The sequence below is a fragment of the Neophocaena asiaeorientalis genome, unplaced genomic scaffold, assembly GCF_003031525.2.
Source record: "Neophocaena asiaeorientalis asiaeorientalis breed wild unplaced genomic scaffold, Neophocaena_asiaeorientalis_V1.1 scaffold14, whole genome shotgun sequence".
NCBI classification, from domain to species: Eukaryota; Metazoa; Chordata; class Mammalia; order Artiodactyla; family Phocoenidae; genus Neophocaena; species Neophocaena asiaeorientalis.
Genome location: NW_020175192.1, coordinates 3482919 through 3503957, shown reverse-complemented (window position 1 = coordinate 3503957; position 21039 = coordinate 3482919). Strand labels below are relative to the sequence as shown.

Below are 21039 nucleotides of genomic sequence, written 5' to 3'. Positions count from 1 at the left end.
ACTGCCCCCTCCACTGATGATGAGAAGAATATCAGGAAAAGGGTTGTAAGCTAAGGATGGCTGGTGCAGAGAACCAACAGGAGAGCAGGACCCCTGTCTTCAAGGAAGGAGTCAGTAGGACACGTCATCAAGATCGAGGGAGCTGGTGAAATGAACACACCTTCTTTGTTGTGATCAGGCTCCAGGAATGGGGACCAAGGAGCCGGGTTCTGCGCAGAGCAGTCAGCAGCTAGACACAAATCGAGGGCTGTCCAGAGACACTGCAGCCTGATATGGTTGGAATATTTAGTCTGAAAAGTTCAAGTCCAGCAGGCTCCAGGCAGAAGGCTATGTAGTACACGTCCAAACCGCACTGATTGCCGGGTAGGGCTCTCATTGGCTTGGGGACTGGGGTGGGTGGGACTCCTAAACCCACTGTGTCCCTAACGGGACTGGGCAGAACTAAGCCAGCTCCAACCCCGCAAGAAAGCACTCATCCTCCCACAGTGATGGGGATTCTGGCCATGCTTCTCTAGCATCTGTGCTGTGAACTTGAACCAGAGGGCAGATTTCTGAGCAAACACATAAGGAATTCTAGTCAGCTAACAATTAAAAATGTAGGGTGCCAAGGGGCAGACATATTTACAGAGCTGGGTCCTTTGATCTTATGTCCACGCGTCGTCAGCTGACTTTCCGGAGTTGCGGGCTCATGTGTAAATGAGCTGATTGATGCAGTGGGTTGGGCTCAAGCTCACGAAGTTTAGGACTCAGCAATGTCTGCCTGACATTTATTACCACTCAGACTGGCAGTCATAAATCCAGCTTCATTTTTCCAGTTAAATGGCTCCTCTCATGAGACAAAGGAACAAAGGGGAATAATCCACAGCTCTGCATCTTATCAAAAATAGAACAAAGTATAGAAATGAATTGGCCATGTTGTAACAGATTCATAATTATGTACATACACGCATGTACACTATATTACAAATACTGTATAAAAACATATGCTAACCTCTGCTCCGCCTATGGAGATATGTTGAGGAGATGCGTGTCTTCTCTCTCTGTGTTTAGAGCCAAACTGATCACGAGCAGTCCTTGGTAGCTGCAAGTGTGGGTCCTGGTTCAAGGTAAAAGCCCAGCAGGCAGACGGAGCTACTGGAAGAGATGCTTGCGGGGAGGGGTGGCCGGCAGAGATGCTTGAACCTGGGGATGGGGGAGGGGTGCAGCGGGAGTGAGACAGATGAAGGTGCCTCTGGGGAATTCACTTTTACAGTTTCTGGAAAGCTTTGGGCTCCGCTCTTCTGGGAAGCTCTTTCCTACTGGAGTTATACTAGCTGCAACCTTCTTCTATACAAGGTTCTATCTCATCGTGTGTTTTTAAAAACGAGAATGGTCAAAATGAGAGAGATGGGCAGGATAGTCTTAAAGGCCTTTTCCAACTCACACTGAATGGCTCTGTTTTACATTAAACAATTATTAGCTAGTTGGATGGTAGAAGGAGGGGAGAAGAAATGCGTATAGTTAATTTGTTCAATTTTTACAACCCTATAATAAAAGTATCATTAGCTCCACCTTAAACATTGAGAAACTGAAGCTCAGAAAACTTACATCACTTGCCCAAGGTCATAGAGCAAATAAATGGCAGAACTGATTCTAAATTCAAGTTATTTTTAACTCCTGTATCATTTCTTTTATAGTGTCCCCTTTGTCTGGAATTTTTTATTCAATAAGTAATTACTAAATCAATATATGCACATATGATAAACACAACCCATACAACCCCTTTAGTCCTTGTTATAAACTGAATTACTAGAGTTTGCAAAAAAGATAAATAGATTTTGGTTTTGCATTTGCCCTCCTCGGGTACCCGCCTCTATTCTCAAAAAATAGAGCTTTGGCTAAAGAAGAATGATTGCAAAGGAAAACTGGTTTGTTCTCTTCAAATCCCATCAATGTCAGATAATATCATATATTTCCTAAAAGTAGGAACGGTACTCTGTCTTGCATTCAACATCTACAGAGATGAGGCCCTATAGTAACCAAGACATGTGTTACTGTACAAAAATGGGTAAGGATTGAGTCCAAATCCACCCAGAGAGAGCTCACCATTCATCTGGGAAGATAGGCAATTTCTGAACCGGGGGGTCACTGGAAAATAACTCAAGTATTTAGTTCATTTGCATCTCAGTACCATCAAAGGAGTAAATGGCTGATGGAATCCCTGGGTGGAACACTCAGTTTATTATAAACCCCCATGGGTGGCTCGCAAAGGGTACCCGGTTAGCTTTCATCACAATTAAACTCTCTATACCTAAAGGACACTGAGAGATGGTAGCTTATTTAAAGAGGTAGGAGATGAGCTTGTAACTGGCCTTAAATTAAGTGGCAAAGAACAAGATAACGAAGACAGAGGCTTTAAAAAAGATGCCTCGTCAAAAGCAGAAACTTGTTGGCTTTTAAAAACTATGTCTCCAAAATGCCAAGTATTCTCCATATACTGACTGTATTTCCTTTTACTAATCACTTATTTAGCAGCAATATGATCTACTTAAGCAAGAGGGGTGGAGAAATGTACACACCACTGAGGAGTCCTGAAGGTGTGGTCCTTGTTGCCAATCAACATGAAAGATAAAAGAAGAATGAATGTGGAAGAAAAAAGGAAGGAAAACTCAAACCATTCATTAATGCTCCTCCAGCTGACTGTGGACCCCTGGAGGCCAGAGGATGTCTTTTCTCTACTGGGTGTGATCTTTCTTCTGCTTTGACAGTTCTCAGAGTTTCTGCAGGTAGCCTTCCTTGCAAGATGACTGCCCTTCTTTCCATTACTCTCAAGCGCCACCAAAGAGACGACCTTTTTGACAAAAGAGAAAAGCATCCCTACTACATTGCTTGTACCTATGCAGCATTCATAATTTTCTTGGAACTAGTATTAGGGAGGCCAATCACATCCTTCCATTCTGAGCTTCTTCGGACCATTTACGGCCAGAGTAGTAAACTGATGGGACATGGGGTAGGCCCAGCATGGCAACTCTTTGAGTCTGAGTGATAGAAGCATTAGTACGGATGCTGTTATGAGTACTGATTAACACTCCGTCCAGCTATGAAGCCAATATCAAGAAATACGAGAATATACAATAAGAAACTAATTTTAAAGTAGGACATTTGGTCACTGAGTTGGCCGCCACAGGGAAACCTTATCTTGCCCATCACTGGTGGTCTTACAGTCAGACTTTTAATCATTTCAAGTAGAAAATGCACTGAGAGTTCTCAAAATAGCAAGGATGCAAGAGAGGAGTCCATGATTGTGCATAGCAATTTCACTTTTTTCCCTTTAATTAAGACATGAATAAATTTAGCGGCCAAATGCACTACATTGTACATTACTTCAGCTTTCTGAAGTTGAATCAGCCCTTGCTGGTCCTCGTGGCCACCTGTGGGATGAGAGGACTTGAGCTTGGACTACAAAGAGCCACCGTTGATGTGACAGTTTAGCACACGACAAACAGTTCGACCGTTCTTCACAGTGGTAGCCTGTGCATGATAGCTGGAGGTCGGGGGACAGGGAAAATTAGCTTTTTTTTTTTCCTTCACTCATATAATTTGAAGATTATAGAATGTGGTTTTTAAAGGTCAGAATGAATTGCTAATGAAGTTGAGACATTTAAAATTAGCAAAAAAAAACCTGCTCCTGAGAATGGTGACTAAGGAGTAATTAATCATACAGGGGAAAATGGTAACCAAGTAGAGCCGGCAGGAAAATTTCTTATTAACTCATTGCCATTGAGCCTTCAAATGACATTACGAAGAAGCTGTCAGATTTTAATTCCTTTCCTTTCTCTTAGGCTATATCCTTTTTTAGAAAAAACAACCAGTGTTCACCATTTTTCTAGGAAGAAACAAACCAAGGTAGACATTCTTCTGCCCGGTCTCTCTTGCAGGGAGGTGTTCCAAAATATATGGACTAATAATGACTCCTCCCTCTTTAACTCAACATGTGAAGGAATTAAGGGTTACATTATATAGGCATAACCTTCACCCCATTCTAATTAATTTTTAAACATAAATCACTGACCATTTTTGGCATTTAAACTATTATAGTGCAAATGACTTAATACGCTCTTTAAACTAAGTGTTGATCTCCTCTCCACCCCACCTTGGAGAACACCTGCTTTAGAATCTGCTTAAGAAAACACTTTGGTTTTGCTTCTAGGTACTTTTACTTCCTTGGGGGCTGCGTTTGCCAGACTTGAGTTAGATGCCTCAGTCCACGCTGGGACTCTCAAAATTTCATTTCACATCAAAATATTTGGATATGAAATTTCAAGTCAAATTTATCAACATGAAGATAACAATGAAATAACCAGATAGTTCATCTGACATGCATACCTTAAACTAGAGAACTAAGACAACATTTATCCAGAGAGATTTATATTTTTAAGCACTTGACATGTATTAATTAGCTAATCCACACCACAAACCTATGAGGTAGTTTAGCATGACTTTGGGATGAATAAACTAGGTAAGAAGCATGAAAAGAAAAAAATCCATCCCCACAATAGTATGTTAATCAGACCATTCTCATTCTGGTGACAAAAAAACAACCATCAATTCTTTGTACGATCTGGTCAAGTGAACAATGAATATTTAGCTTGGATGGAACATAGAAAGGGTAGTTACTTGATTACCTGACAGTTAAGAAAGGTTATTTTCTTATTGGAGTTCCAACCGGCTGTGCTCATGTGACCTGTCAGAAACTCCTCACTCAAAGATCAGCTTCAGAAGAGGTGTGAGACCTGCCCACCCCAATGACCCCAGGGCTCAAATTTCCCGGTGGGAGTATTAGCATTTTTTCATCTATCTCATGTTTTTCTTCTCTTGGTCTGATTGGTCTAATAAACTCAGGTCAATGTGAAGGTATAAAGACTCCTGCAGTTCCCATGTATGTTTATATGTCATCTAAAAGGTAAAGGAAACAAAAATTCTATTGGTCTTTGTAGTCAAGCAACTGCTGAGGAGTTTTGTTACTACTTTTATCAGCCAAAGGGATCACTGGAGTCCTCTCTACTTAGCAGATTGCTTTATGATCATATTTATGAGTGTGTTGGGCTGTGGAGACTATGTGCAAAGAAAGCTCATTAGCTTGGGTCTCATTCCTGTGGCGTTTGTGGCCAATGGCCCAGGAGCCAGCCTGAAGGTTTCCTCCGTAGTTAAAGAAGAACTCTGCAAAGCAAGTGCACTACATGCCCAGAACTGTAGGAGATTCTATCTCTGTGAGAAAACATACACTATTTCAACCACTTAGCAAGGATCCTTTTAAATACAAACATTTCACATTAACGTAAGAACACCATTAGGCTTGTGTGTTAACTGCGAACCATTTTTCTCTCGTGGGAGTCAAACTTCAAATGGGCATTCGTTGGTTAGTCTAGCTGACATGGCTACAAATACTCTGGAACAGTGCAAATACTTTAAATATTGATAATTTGGATATTCTCACTCTTTCAAATAGATAGCGTTCTTCCCCAGTGCCCTTGAATTGAGATTTTACAGGAACTCCTGGACTCTTCTCTTTCCCCGAATCTCTGCTGTAATCAGGTCCTTCCAGAGCAGCAGGTCTGCAGGGGGCTCTTCCTCTCCACCAGAATTAACTTGGCTATTGGAAAATAGTTCCCTTACGTCTCAGTCCCGTTGTTCCTAATGACATTGGAAGGTAAGACACAACCTAATTAAGCAAATATAACCATACCCCCCAAAAAAGGAACAGAAACAACAAGTAGCTAGCTTCCCCAGCAGAGATGCTTCCATTTAAGACTTCCCCAAATATAAATAACATTCATCATCACCTCCATGGTACACTGGAATGACAATTCCCTTTATCTGCAGGGGCAGAAAAAAAAGAAATCTGAAAACAAACCACAGACCTCTGGCGGGGTATTCACTTGCACTGGACAGGTTGCCAAAGAGCAATGGTATTTAGATGAGGAATTCTGAAATAATCTGATTATTATATCTGGGAGCTTATCTATAAAGGGTGTGGCACAGCCTTTCTGAAAAGCGAAAGAGATCTGTGTTCATAGGCGAGTCCGTACTGTTATTAACAATAATAACAGCAAAAAACACTGAAGGATATGAGCTCACTCACAAACAGAAACAGACTTTTTCTTTCTTTTTTTTTTTTTTACTTGGACAATGCTTATTTTACAGCAGAATTGACAAAGAAAGCCTTATTTTACACACTTGAAGAAAAGTCATCATTGGAGGTTTGTACCTCTTTTGTGTGCTTTCCAAAACAGAAAAATAGACTGCTTCCTTTCAAAGCCTCCTTCCTTCCCAAGGGATGGCCCATGACTGGCGTGGCTGGCGTGGCCTCTCCTCTCTGCAGACACAGAAACTGACAAGCCTGGTCTCTCCTGAGTGGACCTTTCTCAAGAGAACGGTGCCAAATTGCAAACACCTCCGTAACAACACTGTGATGTCTAAGTCATTTCATTTATTGCTCACTGAGCTTTAACCACCTCAGCTCTCTGTGGAAAAGTCACAGACATACAGAAAATCCTGACACCAGGAGATCAGTCACAATGCACAAAGGGCAACCCCAGCCAGGCCCTAAGAAGCATTTAAATGCCCAGCTCTGCAGCCAGCCTGTAGGACTCCAAATCCACTCGCCATGGAGAAGATTTCAACCTAGAAATTTAAACCTCCGAGATAGTCCCCATCAGAGAGTAATGGTTTTCCAGTCTGTCAGTGGCATTCTCCCTAAAGAAGTGGTTGAATCTCAGTTCAGCAAAAAGGACTTCAGTGAGAAACAGAGGAACAGGTGACCTCAATACCCAAGGCGGTCATTTGTTCAGAATTCACTCACTTCTTTCCAAATCACCAGTGCCCTACACGAAAGCCCACAATTCAGGCCAACTTCATAAGAAGCCCTCATTTATTTCCCTCTCGTATGGGGTTGATCATTCTTCTTTTGAATGCCTTTGGGAAAACGTTTCATCAAGGTCAACTGCTATTAAGACATTTTTGCCTAAGAGGATCTTCATGCAGGAAAACGAATCCTTTTCCTAAGTTATTATTTTGGCAGCTTGCAAAAGAGGACTTGGCTTAACCTTGAGAAACTGTTATTTGAATGATCAGGAAAAAAAGATGAGGATTCCTCCTTGATTACCCTCTTCATCCTGGTTCAGATGGCAAAGATGGCTCACATTTTTGAAGGTGAAGTGAGAATTTGTGTCCATTACATATTTTCTACTAATAGTGATTTGTCTGGTTCTGTGCACGTTGCCATCAGTCACGTCAACAAGATGAAAAAATAGTTTATTTCATGATTGAAGTGGTTTACATCTCGATCAGCAAGGATTTAACAGAATAATTATATGTTGAAGAAATCTGAGAATAAATTGGAAATTGAGATTTTCCACTGCCTTCAAGTTTGAACGATGCTGTTTGCTATAGGATTATAATTGAGAACATGTGCTAAATATATTATCAGGAAAGAGTTTTTAAAAACCATCCAAATATCATAACTTACCACAAAATTAAAAAAAAAAAAGAAAGAAAGCTCATTCACTCTCCAAAACTTAAATTAGTCGTATGTTAATCTGTGAATTCTCATAGGAAATGTTCATTGTTCCAGAAAGAATCTTCTTCTGGTGGTTGGTAAGCGATTCTCCACGGCACAGAAATCCTAACTTATTTTTTCTCATCTCTTGATTGATGTTTTCACTGCTTATTCTTCAGGCTATAAAACAGAAGGAAATACAGTCTTACCTTCTTTCATAATTACATAGTCCCATCTATGCCCCCACCCCCCTTTCTCTCTCTCTCTCTCTTAAGCTCTTCCCATCCCCCATACCACTTTAGCCATCAAATTAAAATAAAGGTGAATTGATAACGATGAACCTTTTAAGTTCTAAATAGCATGTATATATAATAATTCAATTACCAATGCACTTCAGTGTATGTAGAAGAAAACAGATATCTCTATACTGGCAATCCAGACACTAAATTCACTCTGAAAGTTCTTTAAAATTAAAATAATAAATTGAATTTTATATATGGCATATTGCAAACACACATCTTTAAGTTTCAGGTGTCACTCTTTGCCAAACCCTCTTTTGGGGAGGGAAGGACAACATTATAGCATTTAGATTTCAAAGAAGTATAAGCCCTCTTCAATTCATTCAAATTTTCAGTTGGATAAATAGGAAGAAATTGTTTCTGGTTTTACTCTCAAAAGTATAGATTTAAATCAAATAGATAACTAATTTTTAACGGGTTTTTAGTTGTGTTTTCCTTTACGGTAAGAAGATACCTCCATGTATTACATGCCTACCATGTGTCAAAACTTTCACATTTATTTTACGTGATAATTGGATCCCCTCGTCCACCTTTAATATGTATGTCATTTCTCCCCATTTTAAAGGTGAGAGCACTGAGGCCGAAATCGGCTAAGTTAATGGCACAAGGTCATCAGCTGTCAAGGGTGGGAGCTGAACCCTGGGAAAGATCAGAATCAAAGGCAAAAGAGCTTGTTGACATGATGTGAAGGGCATTTTTCTCACAGTATTGAAGGTATCCTCTGGCTGCAACCAGGCTGCCAAAAGAGTATCTTCTAACAATTGCCTTTGACCCTAAAGCTATATTTTAGTGGGGAGGGCGGCAAAGTGCTGGAGCATGTCAAAATCCTTGCATAGATTTTCCTATTCCTCAACACTAAGATCTAAATATCTTAGTGGAAATCTGGTAAATGAAAATTCACATGCCACAAAGGAATACTCTATCACTCACCTAGAAGCACACAGCATATCATGACATTTTATTTTCCAAAAAACAGCGCTGTCATAAAATATTCTTAGGACCTGAGTAAGAACTGAATGCTGTTGGGATAATGCAGACCAAAAGAAAATGGAGACGACCTGCATTCTGGGGGTAAAAATAGCTTTGAAATTTTACCTTGGAATGACCCTGGTAAACACTGATGCTTTTTAATAGTTGTTATAAAAAGAAAAAACCTGTTTAAGAATCTCATATTCAGTTCCTGCTACCATCCGGTCATGACCTAAGGAAATTCTATAGTCCCTGTCATCTTCATGAATTAATGTGACATAATGGTTGGAAGTTCTCACTAAGCAAACAAGCGTAATCTCATTTTTAAAATCTGCAAAGATGAACACTTTTCAAATGAAAATGAGTTTGAAGTGCAGAATCTCTACATAATAGTAAGAAAGCAAAATATATTCCCAGCTGAGCAGACTTCAATCATGATTACATTGTTAGAAGAAACCACAAGAGAGGTTTTTTTTTTTGCTTTTTTTTTTTTTAACTTACAGTAAAAGTGGTACATTAAGAACATAATCCCATAATGAGGAAAAAGAGTACACTCTACTTTTTTATCGTCAGAATAACTATTCAGATCCTTCCTAAACACACAGAAGTAATGACAAATTAAAATGTCTTTCAGTTCCATACAGCTTTTATAATTATTCAGCCATTACGGGTTACTGTTATTATTGCTGGAAAGGCTCTTTCATATTTTAGTCAGCATCCCATTTGATACAAAAGAACATGGAAATTTTTACTGCTATTAATAAATATGCAGTCATCCAATCCAAGGAGAAAATTCTTTTCCATCCGAGAGATAAGCTGCATAATTCATGTATTTTCAGAAATTTCTTTAAATAGAAAATTGAAGAAAGGCATAGGGAAAAAAGAATTCATTACATAGCTTCCATTTGTGGCGAGGGACAGTCTTTGTTTTCTGAGTCTTCAGTGTGATTCGATTTGAAGAGACAATTTCCATTGCATGGTATTCATAGCAATCATATTCACAGAGCTCACTTTAGTTTCAACTTGTATTACGGTAAAAATGATGACAATGTGGGCTTTGTGTCATTATCTAAAAACAAAATCCCAAAACCCTGTAACTAAAGATTACTGGGACTTATCTCAGGGTCTTAGAATGCAGTGAGAAAAGCTTAGAACAATTCGGGCTGGATATCTCTGATCTTCAGGAAGAGAAGTTTCCATGTCAGGGGGTTTGGGGTTGCATCTACCTTCTTCCCTGTTGGAGTTCCTGCCTTAGGAGGGATGTGATGACCTTGCAGGCAGGTCTTGGATTCCAGGGTCCCAACCAGATGAAAATCACATGTGCAGGACCAGTTAGTGAAAAAAGCTTTTCTTTCCACTAATCACGCCTTTCACAGATCTGACCAGGAAGGTCCAGAGAGCAAGGATGCTGGAATGGGCTGCGAGATAGAAGTCTTACGTCATCTGATAAGGACTTAATACCTGAAAAGGAGTCTTAAATACTGAAATTAAACTGTTCTCACCTTTGAAAATACCAGAAATGTACACAGTCTTTTTAGATATTATCAAGGAGAGAGATAGGAGGAAAGAAAGGGCTCAGACCAAGTGTGTTTAAGGTGGTGACTAGAGAAAAATGTAACGAATCATCAATCCCAGGCTGAATTTACGCTGTTTGATAAACCAATTAAAAAGCAAAGTGAACATCCTCAGCCCTGTCAAGCCCAGTTTCTGACAGTCAGGCAGCAAGTTTACAGTGACATGAACCACAAAGTCGTGAGCCGTGGCTTATACGAAATCATATGGCCAGGATTCATCAGATAGGAGTTATGTTCCAGAGTCTCCCACAAACATGTTGCTGGACAGTTGTGACTTTGAACTTATTCAGCCTGCTGTCTGTGTCTTGAAGGATGTCCAAGGGCTTGTCATCTTTGCCCAATTTATTAAGATAGTTATAATGTTATTAAAATTATGTTTCCAGATTAAATTATGTTTCTATAATTGAACATCTCCCAATCTCTATTCTTTCTTTTCCTGCATTCCCTAACTTGGCAAATAAGAAACAAGGGCAGAAATTCGGGGTTTTCCCTGACTTGTTTCTTTCTCTCCCTCACCCCATAACCAATCAACCACAAATCTCATTGGCTTCCTGGTTTGCTCATGAACATGTATTTCCTCGGCATCCCCTACCCATCCATGCCCTATTCCAGGACTTTGACATTGCACGGTCTTCTATCTGGCAGCTTTGCAACCAGCTGTTCTGCTTCCTCGCGCTGGGGTACTGACTCACTAAGTTTCCATCACCCACTGGAGAAGAATACAATCACAAGGCTCCTCTGCGATGTGACTGCTGCCTGCTTCTCCAGCTCCATCTTTTTGTCGGTCACCTTCATAATCACCCTAAACTCTGATCACAGAGAACTACCTGAGGCTTCTGAACCGGCCAGACTCCCACGTGCTTCTACAGTCTGCATAGGCTCTTCTTCTTGCCCAGGAACTCATCCCCGGCAGCTGCTCTCATTCCACTTAGTGGAAGCATATTTCCTCAAGATACCCTTTCACGAAATAACCCTGGCAAGATGTAACACAATAAGAAATGTATCTGGAATCTTCTGAGCAACCACTTAGGAGTAGAGAACAAAACCCCAAGAAAATGCCCAAGTGACTGGGAAACTGCTACGCTTAAGGCAAGGGGTGCAGTGTGTTTTGCTTCTGAGAGGGGTGAATGGCAGGGAATGAGTGGGGTGGGGAGAAAAGGGGAGAAGAGAAAGAGAATGAGGGGCAAGGGGGAAGAGGATGAAGAGCAGAGAGAGTAGAACCAAGAAGACAGCTTTGTTCTGTGCACGGCACTAACTCCATGATGCCCAAATCTTCAAGAGCTGTCTAAACAAATAAAATACTTGCAAAGTGTTAATTATTAGTGGAAGTCTATGTAGTCTGATTGATATGGGGGGCACTCCATAGTTATAGGGGGAGAAAGATGCAGAAAGACCACAAGACACCGGAAGTTAGAAGTACAGATAAGGCTTTGCATCCTGACAGATTGTATGAACTTTGTTGGGTGGTCCTGAGCCAACCCCAGATAACTAAAAGTGGATGGGGTTCAGCTGGGCTACACAAGATGGACTTCTCCAAACCCTCTTGGAAATGCAAATCCAGTATATGTATAATCCATTAAATACAGAACTAATTTAAGAAAATTCAGGCTGGATCAGAGAAAACTCAAATATTCTGAACATTCAAGGAATTGCAAATATTCAGAAGTATACAAGATTTAAAATGGATGCAGCTCTACCACTGCCTAATATACCTAGTGCAGCACAATTGACAAGAACGACCTGCAATTAACTTACCAAAACACCTAAGAAAACAAGCCTCCGTTCTGTAGAATTTGCATTGTTTCTATGCAAATGAACGTTCCTGATGTGTTTGAGAACAATTTATTCCCTTAAGAAGGCAAATATTCTCTTTATAATCCTGTTTACTCTATTCCTTTGCTTTGCAAAACATTTTTCATAAAAATACAAAATGATGAAATGTTAGAGGCATCTAACATTTCTCAGGAAACATGTCGGAAAGTCCAAAGTCCTCGTTGTACAGAAGAGAAATTCCATGGAGCCCCGGGCACACCCATATACCCTCAGCATTCCCGAGGTCTGCACCCCGCACCCCACACCCCGAGCCCCCATTCCCCCAATGCTGGGGCTCTAGCCACAGCTGAGGCAGATGCAAACAGAGCAAGAAACCGGCAAAGCACTAGCTTTGGGGGCATCACCAGGACCCATCAGCCTCCTGGACTGAGACAAGAGATTCCAGTACCATTTCCTTATAGAACTCTAGGCCTTCTTAATCTCTGTTTGTTTCTAAGCCCCAGCTCCTACTTTATCTCCCGCAGGAAATCTTTCTTGACTCTCTCTTCCCCCTACCCCATCCTGATTAGGTGCCCACCCTAAGTGCTTTCCTCTATTGTTTTTCTCACCACAACCTATGGCCATCTCGCATTTACTTTCTGACTCCCTGCAAAGAAGCCTGGGACTCTGTCCATTTCTGTATTTTCAATGCTTGGGATAAGGCCTGACATAGGACTTATTGATGCATGAGCTTCTCCAAGTAAACCCATGAAGAAAAACCAGAGAGGGAATCATCATCTCCTTGGGAAGGAACCTAACTCAGATTCACACAATCCTCATTTCCTGTCCTATCCTGGCCAAGTCCACTTCCATCCTGCATTTTCAGACAAGAAACACAATTAAGAATTCAAAACTGGGTTTCCCTGGTGGCGCAGTGGTTGAGAGTCCGCCTGCCGATGCAGGGGACGCGGGTTCGTGCCCCGGTCCGGGAAGATCCCACATGCCGCGCAGCGGCTGGGCCCGTGAGCCATGGCCGCTGAGCCTGCGCGTCCGGAGCCTGTGCTCCACAACGGGAGAGGCCACAGCAGTGAGAGGCCTGTGTGCCGAAAAAAAAGAAAGAATTCAAAGCATCTCTATCTCTATTCTTATCTTCTTCTACCCCTCTTATAGGTTCAAGGGACTTCTGATCTAAAGTTAGGAAATTGGTTTTAAATTCCAACACCAATTTCTACTACCTGAATATTCATGTACCGCATTTTCAACTTTATTTAGTCTCAGTTTATCCATCTGTAATACAAAGACGCCAAGAATATCTTCCACCTGGGGGTTTCAGGAGGATTAAACGAGATAGCATGTATGAATATGTCTAGTAACCACTAAAATTTAGAAATTCGAAGGTCCTTATCCTTGATCTTAGCCACTTGAAAGAAACATTTCTGGTGCAGGTGCTATATAATAAGGAATTTAGCTGGGTTTCATCCCAGGTTTTGGGTGGAGGTCCTAAACCCTTAGAATTCCTTAAGTGATAGGAGTGTCTTTGGTATTCATGGTGGGCCCTGATAGTTTATCCTAATAAGGTGACTCATGGTGAGTCCCAGGATAATTTCAGGATGGGTGCTGGTCATGCCAGAAACACCAGCCATGTGATTAGAGGGTTGAGGCTCTCAGCCAAATGATGCTACACCAACTGCAGGGGAGGGGAGGGAGGCGGGAGACAGAGGTCAGTCATGTGGCCAGTGATTCAATCCATCATCCTGAAAAAAACAAAACCCCAAGAGGTCAGTCATGTGGCCAATGATTCAATCCATCATACTGAAAGAAACAAAACCCCAGTAACAACTCTGGACACTGAAGCTCAGTTAAGCTTCCTTGTTGGTGAGCACATCAATGTGCTGGGAGGGTGGGGGGTTCCCCCAATTCCACAAGGAGAGGGCATAGGAGCTCTGCATTTGGGACCCTCCCAGAACTCACCCTGTGCATCTTGTCTGCTCCTGGTTTCTATCCTTTATAATAAAACTAATCATAAGTCTAGTGCTGTCCTGAGTTCTGCAGTTCCTTCTGGTGAACTGTCGAACCTGAGGTAGGGGAGGGACCCTGGAATCTGTAAGCCCTTGGTCAGAAGCACAGATAGTCTGGGGATCCCCCGCACTTGCGGCTGGTGTCGGAAGTGAAGGTGGCCCGATGGAGGATTATGCCTCGCCTCGTGAAGGCTTTGCTGATCCTAGGTAACTAGTGCCACAACTTCACTGCAGTACCGCGGTAGCAAACCTCTCTGGCTCTGCTTCTGGTTTAGCGGACAGCACCCAAGCCCACCTCAGTGTGGGACAGGCACCGAGCAGGTGCAGGGGGCAGGCCGGGAGCTTCTCTGCAGTGGTGCATAAGGCAGAGGCAGCTCTGCAGTTGTCAGAGCCATCGAATGCTGGACTTCAAATCCCAGAGCCGGCACTCATGGGCTCTGTGGCCTTTACCTCTGTTTCCTGATCCATAAGATGGGGATGATATAATAATAGCATAACAGCTCACAGGACTGTTTCCAGATTAAGTAAGTTGGGCTTCCCTGGTGGTGCAGTGGTTAAGTATCCGCCTGCCAATGCAGGGGACACGGGTTCGATCTCTGGTCCGGGAAGATCCCACATGCTGCAGAGTGACTAAGCCTGTGCGCCACAACTACTGAGCCTGAGCTCTAGAACCCACGAGCCACAACTACTGAAGCCTGCACGCCTAGAGCCCGTGCTCCGCAACAAGAGAAGCCACTGCAATGTGAAGCCCGCGCACGGCAACGAAGAGTAGCCCCCGCTCGCCACAACTAGAGGAAGCCTGTGCGCAGTAACGAAGACCCAACACAGCCAAAAATAAATAAATAAATTAAAAGACTAAATGAGTTAACACCTGTAAGTATTATGTATCTTGTGTGCATGGAACAAGGAATACATGTGGTCTCTCATTATCATTATTAGTACTGGTATTATTTACTCTGCTGTACGGGCCCTTGCTTTAGGCGAAGTCGATTACTGTGGCTGATGTAACTGGCAGGAACAGAGATAGGGTGTGGACGAGAGACATGCCTTCTAGAACCCAAGGGCATCTCTGCTTCTATGTGTTTCCAGAGTCGCGAAAGGTCATGGGAAACCACAGAGTATAACATAAAGATACTGGGGGTAGGAGGGGTGCTAATATTTGATGGGTTTACAATGTCCCCTCCGGCAGGAAAAGAAAAAAAAAAGGTCTAAAGTGGTCTAGACTACACTGTGGTACCCAGTATCTATATGTGGTATTTAAATGTAAAATAATTAAAATTAAGTAAAATTTATTTCCTCAGTCCCACGGGCCACATTTCAAGCTCTCCAAAGCCACTGTACCTGGTGGCTACTGCATTGTGTAGAGCAGATACAGAACATTTCTATCACCACAGGATCTTCTATTGGACAGTGATGGTCTAGAACCATCAAAGTGTCTGCAATCAGAGATGTTTTGAAACATAGATCAGAGTTCTTTTTTAAAAAGTTCTGTAACCATTTAAAATCCATCAATTTACCCTGAAATGGAAAAAAAAAGGAAGAAAAACAATGGATGCATTTCACGGACAGACTGACCATCACTATGTTCAAATAATCTGTACTCTTCTCTCAAACACTTCAGTGGCTCTAAGTTTGGGATCAGGAAAGGGGAAATGTCCGAACTCCTGATCTACTGTCTTCCTCTCCTTCAGCTGTCATGCAAACATCCTGGGGCACCTGTCTTTTGACAACCTGGAGGCTAGCAATTCCCGCTAATTCCTGGTATGCTCAGGCCAGCAATTTTAGAAGGGGAAAACCACTCTCCAAAGCTGGCCCTTGGGCAGAGATGGGTCGAAGGCCGATGAAATGGAGTAGTGGAAGCAAAGGAACACATTGGCAGAAGCATGTGTTGATGGAGTTCGTGGTGAGGTCAGAGGGAAGGGAAGGACCGGCAACAGAAGTGATAAAAGCTGTAAAGCAACACTGATTGCTACGATGGCAACTGGGAAATCTGGTGGGATGGGATAGAGCCAGCTTGCAAGGGGGAAGATGCCAAGATAGAGAGTAAGACGGCAGGAAGCTGCTGGAGGCAACACGGGGTTCTGTACCAACACATGGGCCACGGAGGGGTCACGGAGGACCCTGGTACCCTGAGCCAGCCTGCTGGACGAACATAACAATGCAATATTTATAACAAGTTATTTGACAATTCTTACATTCTTATCAAAACACCAGAACATTGTGTGATGGAACAAGTGACCTCAGAAAGAGCATTAAATTAAGATCGAGGCCTGGATTTACCACTTAATGGCTACAACTGCAAGTATAGCTTCATCTCCCCAAGCCTCAATTTTCTCAACTATTCAATCAAGAGATGGACAGATATATTCTCTAGGTGCTTTAACCTCCATCATGCTGGAGTCCTGTGGCCCAGCCAAGGTCACTGTACTGCAGATTGACTCGACCCTTTAAGTCATCCAGCTCCAAGTTCAGCCCCATCTAAATGATCACAAACTCCAAAACGACAAATCCACAGATAGAGAAGATTCTATACCAACTTTTTCCTTTCCTTTTTAATTTATTTTCCCTTCAGACTCAGTCTATTTGCTAATCAGCACCAGCTATAAACACAGCCAAATCTTTCAGCAGATGTCCAAATTCACTACGGAAAGATGTCAGGACATTTTGCCAATAGAGCCAAACTCTATCTTATAAATTTGCCAAAAGGCCGAGGAATAGGACCAAGAAGGCCAGCATGTGCTCACAGAGAGCCTCTGGAGGACCGTGGTCTGGTACAGCATCCTCCAGGGCACCCGGGTCTGGACCAAAACAAAACAAAACACACACTACAAAGAGAGGGCAGTGGTGTCTGCAGTGTCTGTGGTAGGGAAACTCAAAGATGCGGAGACAATTCGGCCACATCTAGAAATCATCCTAATAAAAATACCCACCCTGATCCCCGACTCCAAACGACTCTACCCCCACAGGGTAGAGTCTCTATGTCCCCACAGGACATCTACGATGCAGAGTAGGGCACGCAGGTGTGGAGTCTGAAATTCCAATGTCACGTGACATCCTCTAAATCATGTAACTGATAGAAAATGACTTGACCTTTCTGAGCCCCAGTTCCCAAAGCTCGAAACTGGGGAAAAGATATCTTCCGCAAAGGATGTCTGTGAGGAATAAGTAGGTTAATGAAAACCCTTTGTAAATGGTAAAATGGGTGGGAAAAGCTATTCAAATGTAAATCATTAGAATTATAACTTTATGCAATGATGTGTTTCTACTGCTCCTTAAAGACTATTTTATACATTTTAATTGAGATAGGGTTGTGGGAGTAACATATTAGCCAACTACAGCATCATCAGTGTTTTGCTTACATGATGAATCTCTATCACTTTGGACTTCCGGGTGTCCAAGGACTTGAAACTAAGAGACTTGAGCTATTGGAAACAAGATGTTTGTCAGCCTGGGGATCCTGAAAACCTTGGCCTAAGTGGTCAGGGACTGCAAAGGGCAATGAAGCCAATGGTGGAGTAAGAATGGAAGAGCAGGGAGTTGGCATGGGGGGTGGGTTGCAATTATGCATGGGAGGGGCTGTTAAATATAGTTTCCCCCTCACAGAGCGGTCTTGACCAGCACTAATGAACTTGGTGATCCAGCAGAGGAGATTTTTAAGCTGGGTTGAAGGTGCCATCTGGCCTCAGCTTGCTGCTTATAGTAAACTGCAAGAGTAAGAAACTGAAGGAAGAACTGTTAAAAGAAAAGGAAGAAAGACTTGATGATTTTGAAAATTCTCAGCCTCCCCGGACAGAAAAAGATGCTAAAATTAAGAAATGGCTTCCAAGCACTGTCAGAAAAATGTGGTCTAGAGACAGAGCTGAATGAGACTGCAGAACCCTGGGTTAAGACTCTAAAAAGATCAAAGCATGGGCTGTTACTGGGTCCTGCACAGCAGCCTGTAAAGAGACCGAAGGTGTGCCTTACGGGTTGTCTCAATGGGACAATTGGGCATTGACTCTTGGCCTTCTCAACAGGACGCAAAGCTAGAGGAAGGCTTTTCTCAAAGACATTTGTGGATGTGACCTTGTTCTAGTACAGTGAACCCCTACTGGATTCACAGAAATCCCGCAGAGTTTTCGAGAAAATGATATCAGCAGAAACACTGTCATTTTGGACCAAAAGGAGTAGACACAGTACAAAATGAAAAGAGGCCAGTAGACCCCAGACTTTCTACTGGCAAGCAGCAGGCCAAGCAAACTACTTGGGAGCAAGCATGTATTAGCTTTCATGAAAAAGGAGGATGACTCAGAGGACAGACTGTGGTAAGTGGCTTCTAATAGAGCTTCCAACGGTCCCTGGATTCTGGTACCAATGTCCTGGTGTGATGCCCTCGCCTCGAGCGTGGGCTGAATCTCACGACTTGTTTCTAGCAAATAGGATATGGACAGTATTATTGCAAGATTAGGTTATAAATGACCGTGATTTCCATCTTTTCTCACACTCTCTCTTGCCCTCCTGCTTTCTTGTTCAGATGGTTGTGAGCTGCCCATGCCCAGAAATGCCTCTGGTCAGTATTTAGTGAGGAATAGAGACCCTCGTCTCAACAATTCACAAGCAATTAGATCCTGCCCACGACCACCTGAGGGAGATTAGAAGTAGATGCACCCCTAGTGCAGACTTGATGGAAGCCTTAGGAGAAACCCAGAGCCAGAGAACCCAGGTAAGTCAGGCCTGGATTCTTATAAGGCACCAAGTTTAGGGGTAGTTTGTCAGGCAACAACAGATAACTAATGACCAGTGTTATGGACTGAATTCTGTCCCCCACCCTCTCCCCTCACAATTCATATGCTGAGCTTCTAACCTCCAAAACCTCAGGATGTGACCTTATTTGGAAATAGTCACTGCAGATGTAATTAGTTAAGATGAGGTAATCCTGCAGTAGGATGGGCCTCAGTTCCAATATGACCAGCATCCTTAGATGCTGGGAAAGGGGAAAGTTGGACACAGATATAGGGAGAATGCCATGTGGAAACTGGAATTATGCTACCATAAGCCAAGGAGCTACCAGGCCCCAGGAGAGAGGTTTGGAACAGATTCTTCCCTAGAGCCTTCAGAGGGTCCTGCCAACACCCTGACCTCAGACTTCTGGCCTCCAGAACTTGGAGACAATCAATTTCTGTTGTTGAGCCACTCAGTTTGTGGTACTTTGTTACGGCAGCCCTAGGAAACTAATACAGTCAGTAAGTAGAAGAAAAATCTTATAGAATATCAAGTGGGAAAAGCACAACCAAGGCATGATTTGCTCTGGTTCCAGTAATCCTCTGAAACACTGACACCCCCTCACTAAATCTTGGCCAGAAAACAAAAAAAGATCTATGTGTCCCTGTTCAAACACCATCACTCCAGGGCCCTTTTGATTACAGGAGAAGTTAGAGGACCAAGGAAGAATGGTCCTGCCTCGGGCCATTCTGAGGGAGGTGGGCATGGCCCTTGCATCATGACAGCCACACACCTGGAAAAGGTAAGCAGGGTAGAGTAGCTGGAAGCAAGCAGAGCAAAAGCCCAGATACAGTAAAAAAGAAGATCTGAGTAAGGAGAACCCCCCCTTACCCAGGGCGTGCATCTCACCCCCTCTACAGATTCATTACTAAAAGAATAAAAATAAATTAAGAGAAACTGTGATTTCCTTTTGTGTAAATTAATTTACAGCACTGGCTGACCCACTTAAAGAACCACAGTGTGAATCACTTCAACAAGAAAGACATCATCTTCTAACGGACCTCTTATATAAGCGTGGGCTCTGCCGACAGGCGCACGCCAGCCCAGCTCGGCATGTGAGCCACTGGGCTCCCAGGCGTCCAAATCCATCAGTTCTCAAACTCTACGCATATTCGCTTTCAATTAATAGACAAAAAAAAAAAAAAAAAAAGGATTATGGAAAATTCAGGGCTGAAAAACAGACTCTCTGATTAAAATTCATGCTGACTGCTCTCATCCAGGGCTGGCAAGTCCTGGTGGAGAAGAAAAGCCTTTTTTGTTGACTTTTTGTTAATACTTGAGAAGCAAGAGTGAAGAAATGAATTACATTGCAGTGGTCCTCATGGGGGAGCACCGGGTCCTGAGGCAGCATAATTATCCCTTCCAGCCCATGACCTTTGCTCCTTGATGACTGGCAGGTAGGGAAGGGGGAGGGGAGCCCGGCTCTCCAAGGCTCCCTGTGAGCTGCCAGGGTCAGGAAGCACTCTGCTCTAACCGATTGCTCAGAAACGTAGGTTATGTGCAGCGCATCCAGCTGCACCAAAATAGGGCTCAGTGATGCTTCTTCCATACCCTCTGAACAGACTCCGACACAGCCTGCTACCAGGGGCGGGTCTGAGTAGAGCGTAATTTTTTTTAAAAGCATTTCACACACACACACACACACACACACACACACACACACACACATTAAACTAACAAGGAACAAATATGGAAATGCAAACATGACCAGCGGTGACATTTCTCAAGGTGCAGCATTTGCCATATTCTGATTAACTCCCATTTCCGAACGGCAAAGCAACTTATGTTAATAAACAGCAAGCTCCAGTTAGACATCTGTGCCCGCAGTCAGAGTGGAGCCTTTGGCTGGCTCGCGTGTGCCACTAGTTTTCCCAGAGTCTGTGTGCAGGCGATGCAGCCTGGGCTTCAGGAAGATTTCCGGTGATCTCCCCAGGCACCTGCGTTGAACTCCTGTAAGCAGAAAACCCCCCAGCAGGCTCGTGGCCGAGCACCTTTCTCTCCCTTCCTGCCTTCGCACAATCGGATCCCTGACCACAATTCAGTCTAGAAAGCGGGAACCCCTGTGCAGAAGCCACTCCCTGAATATAGGAAGGTATTTAGCTGGCTATTCGGAGAGGAAGGAAACCACT

General features: G+C 43.0%; 1 protein-coding gene across 1 annotated transcript in view; it reads right to left on the bottom strand.

Moving 5' to 3' along the window:
* Nucleotides 1-6153: 6153 nt before the first annotated feature.
* Nucleotides 6154-21039, bottom strand: part of ZMAT4 (zinc finger matrin-type 4) — a 328509-nt gene continuing 313623 nt past the window's right edge. Inside the window, exon 7 of the mRNA XM_024765120.1 lies at nucleotides 6154-7717. Within this exon, the coding sequence (XP_024620888.1) occupies nucleotides 7699-7717 (19 nt within the window). The 3' untranslated portion in view covers nucleotides 6154-7698. The remainder of the gene's footprint in view (nucleotides 7718-21039) is intronic.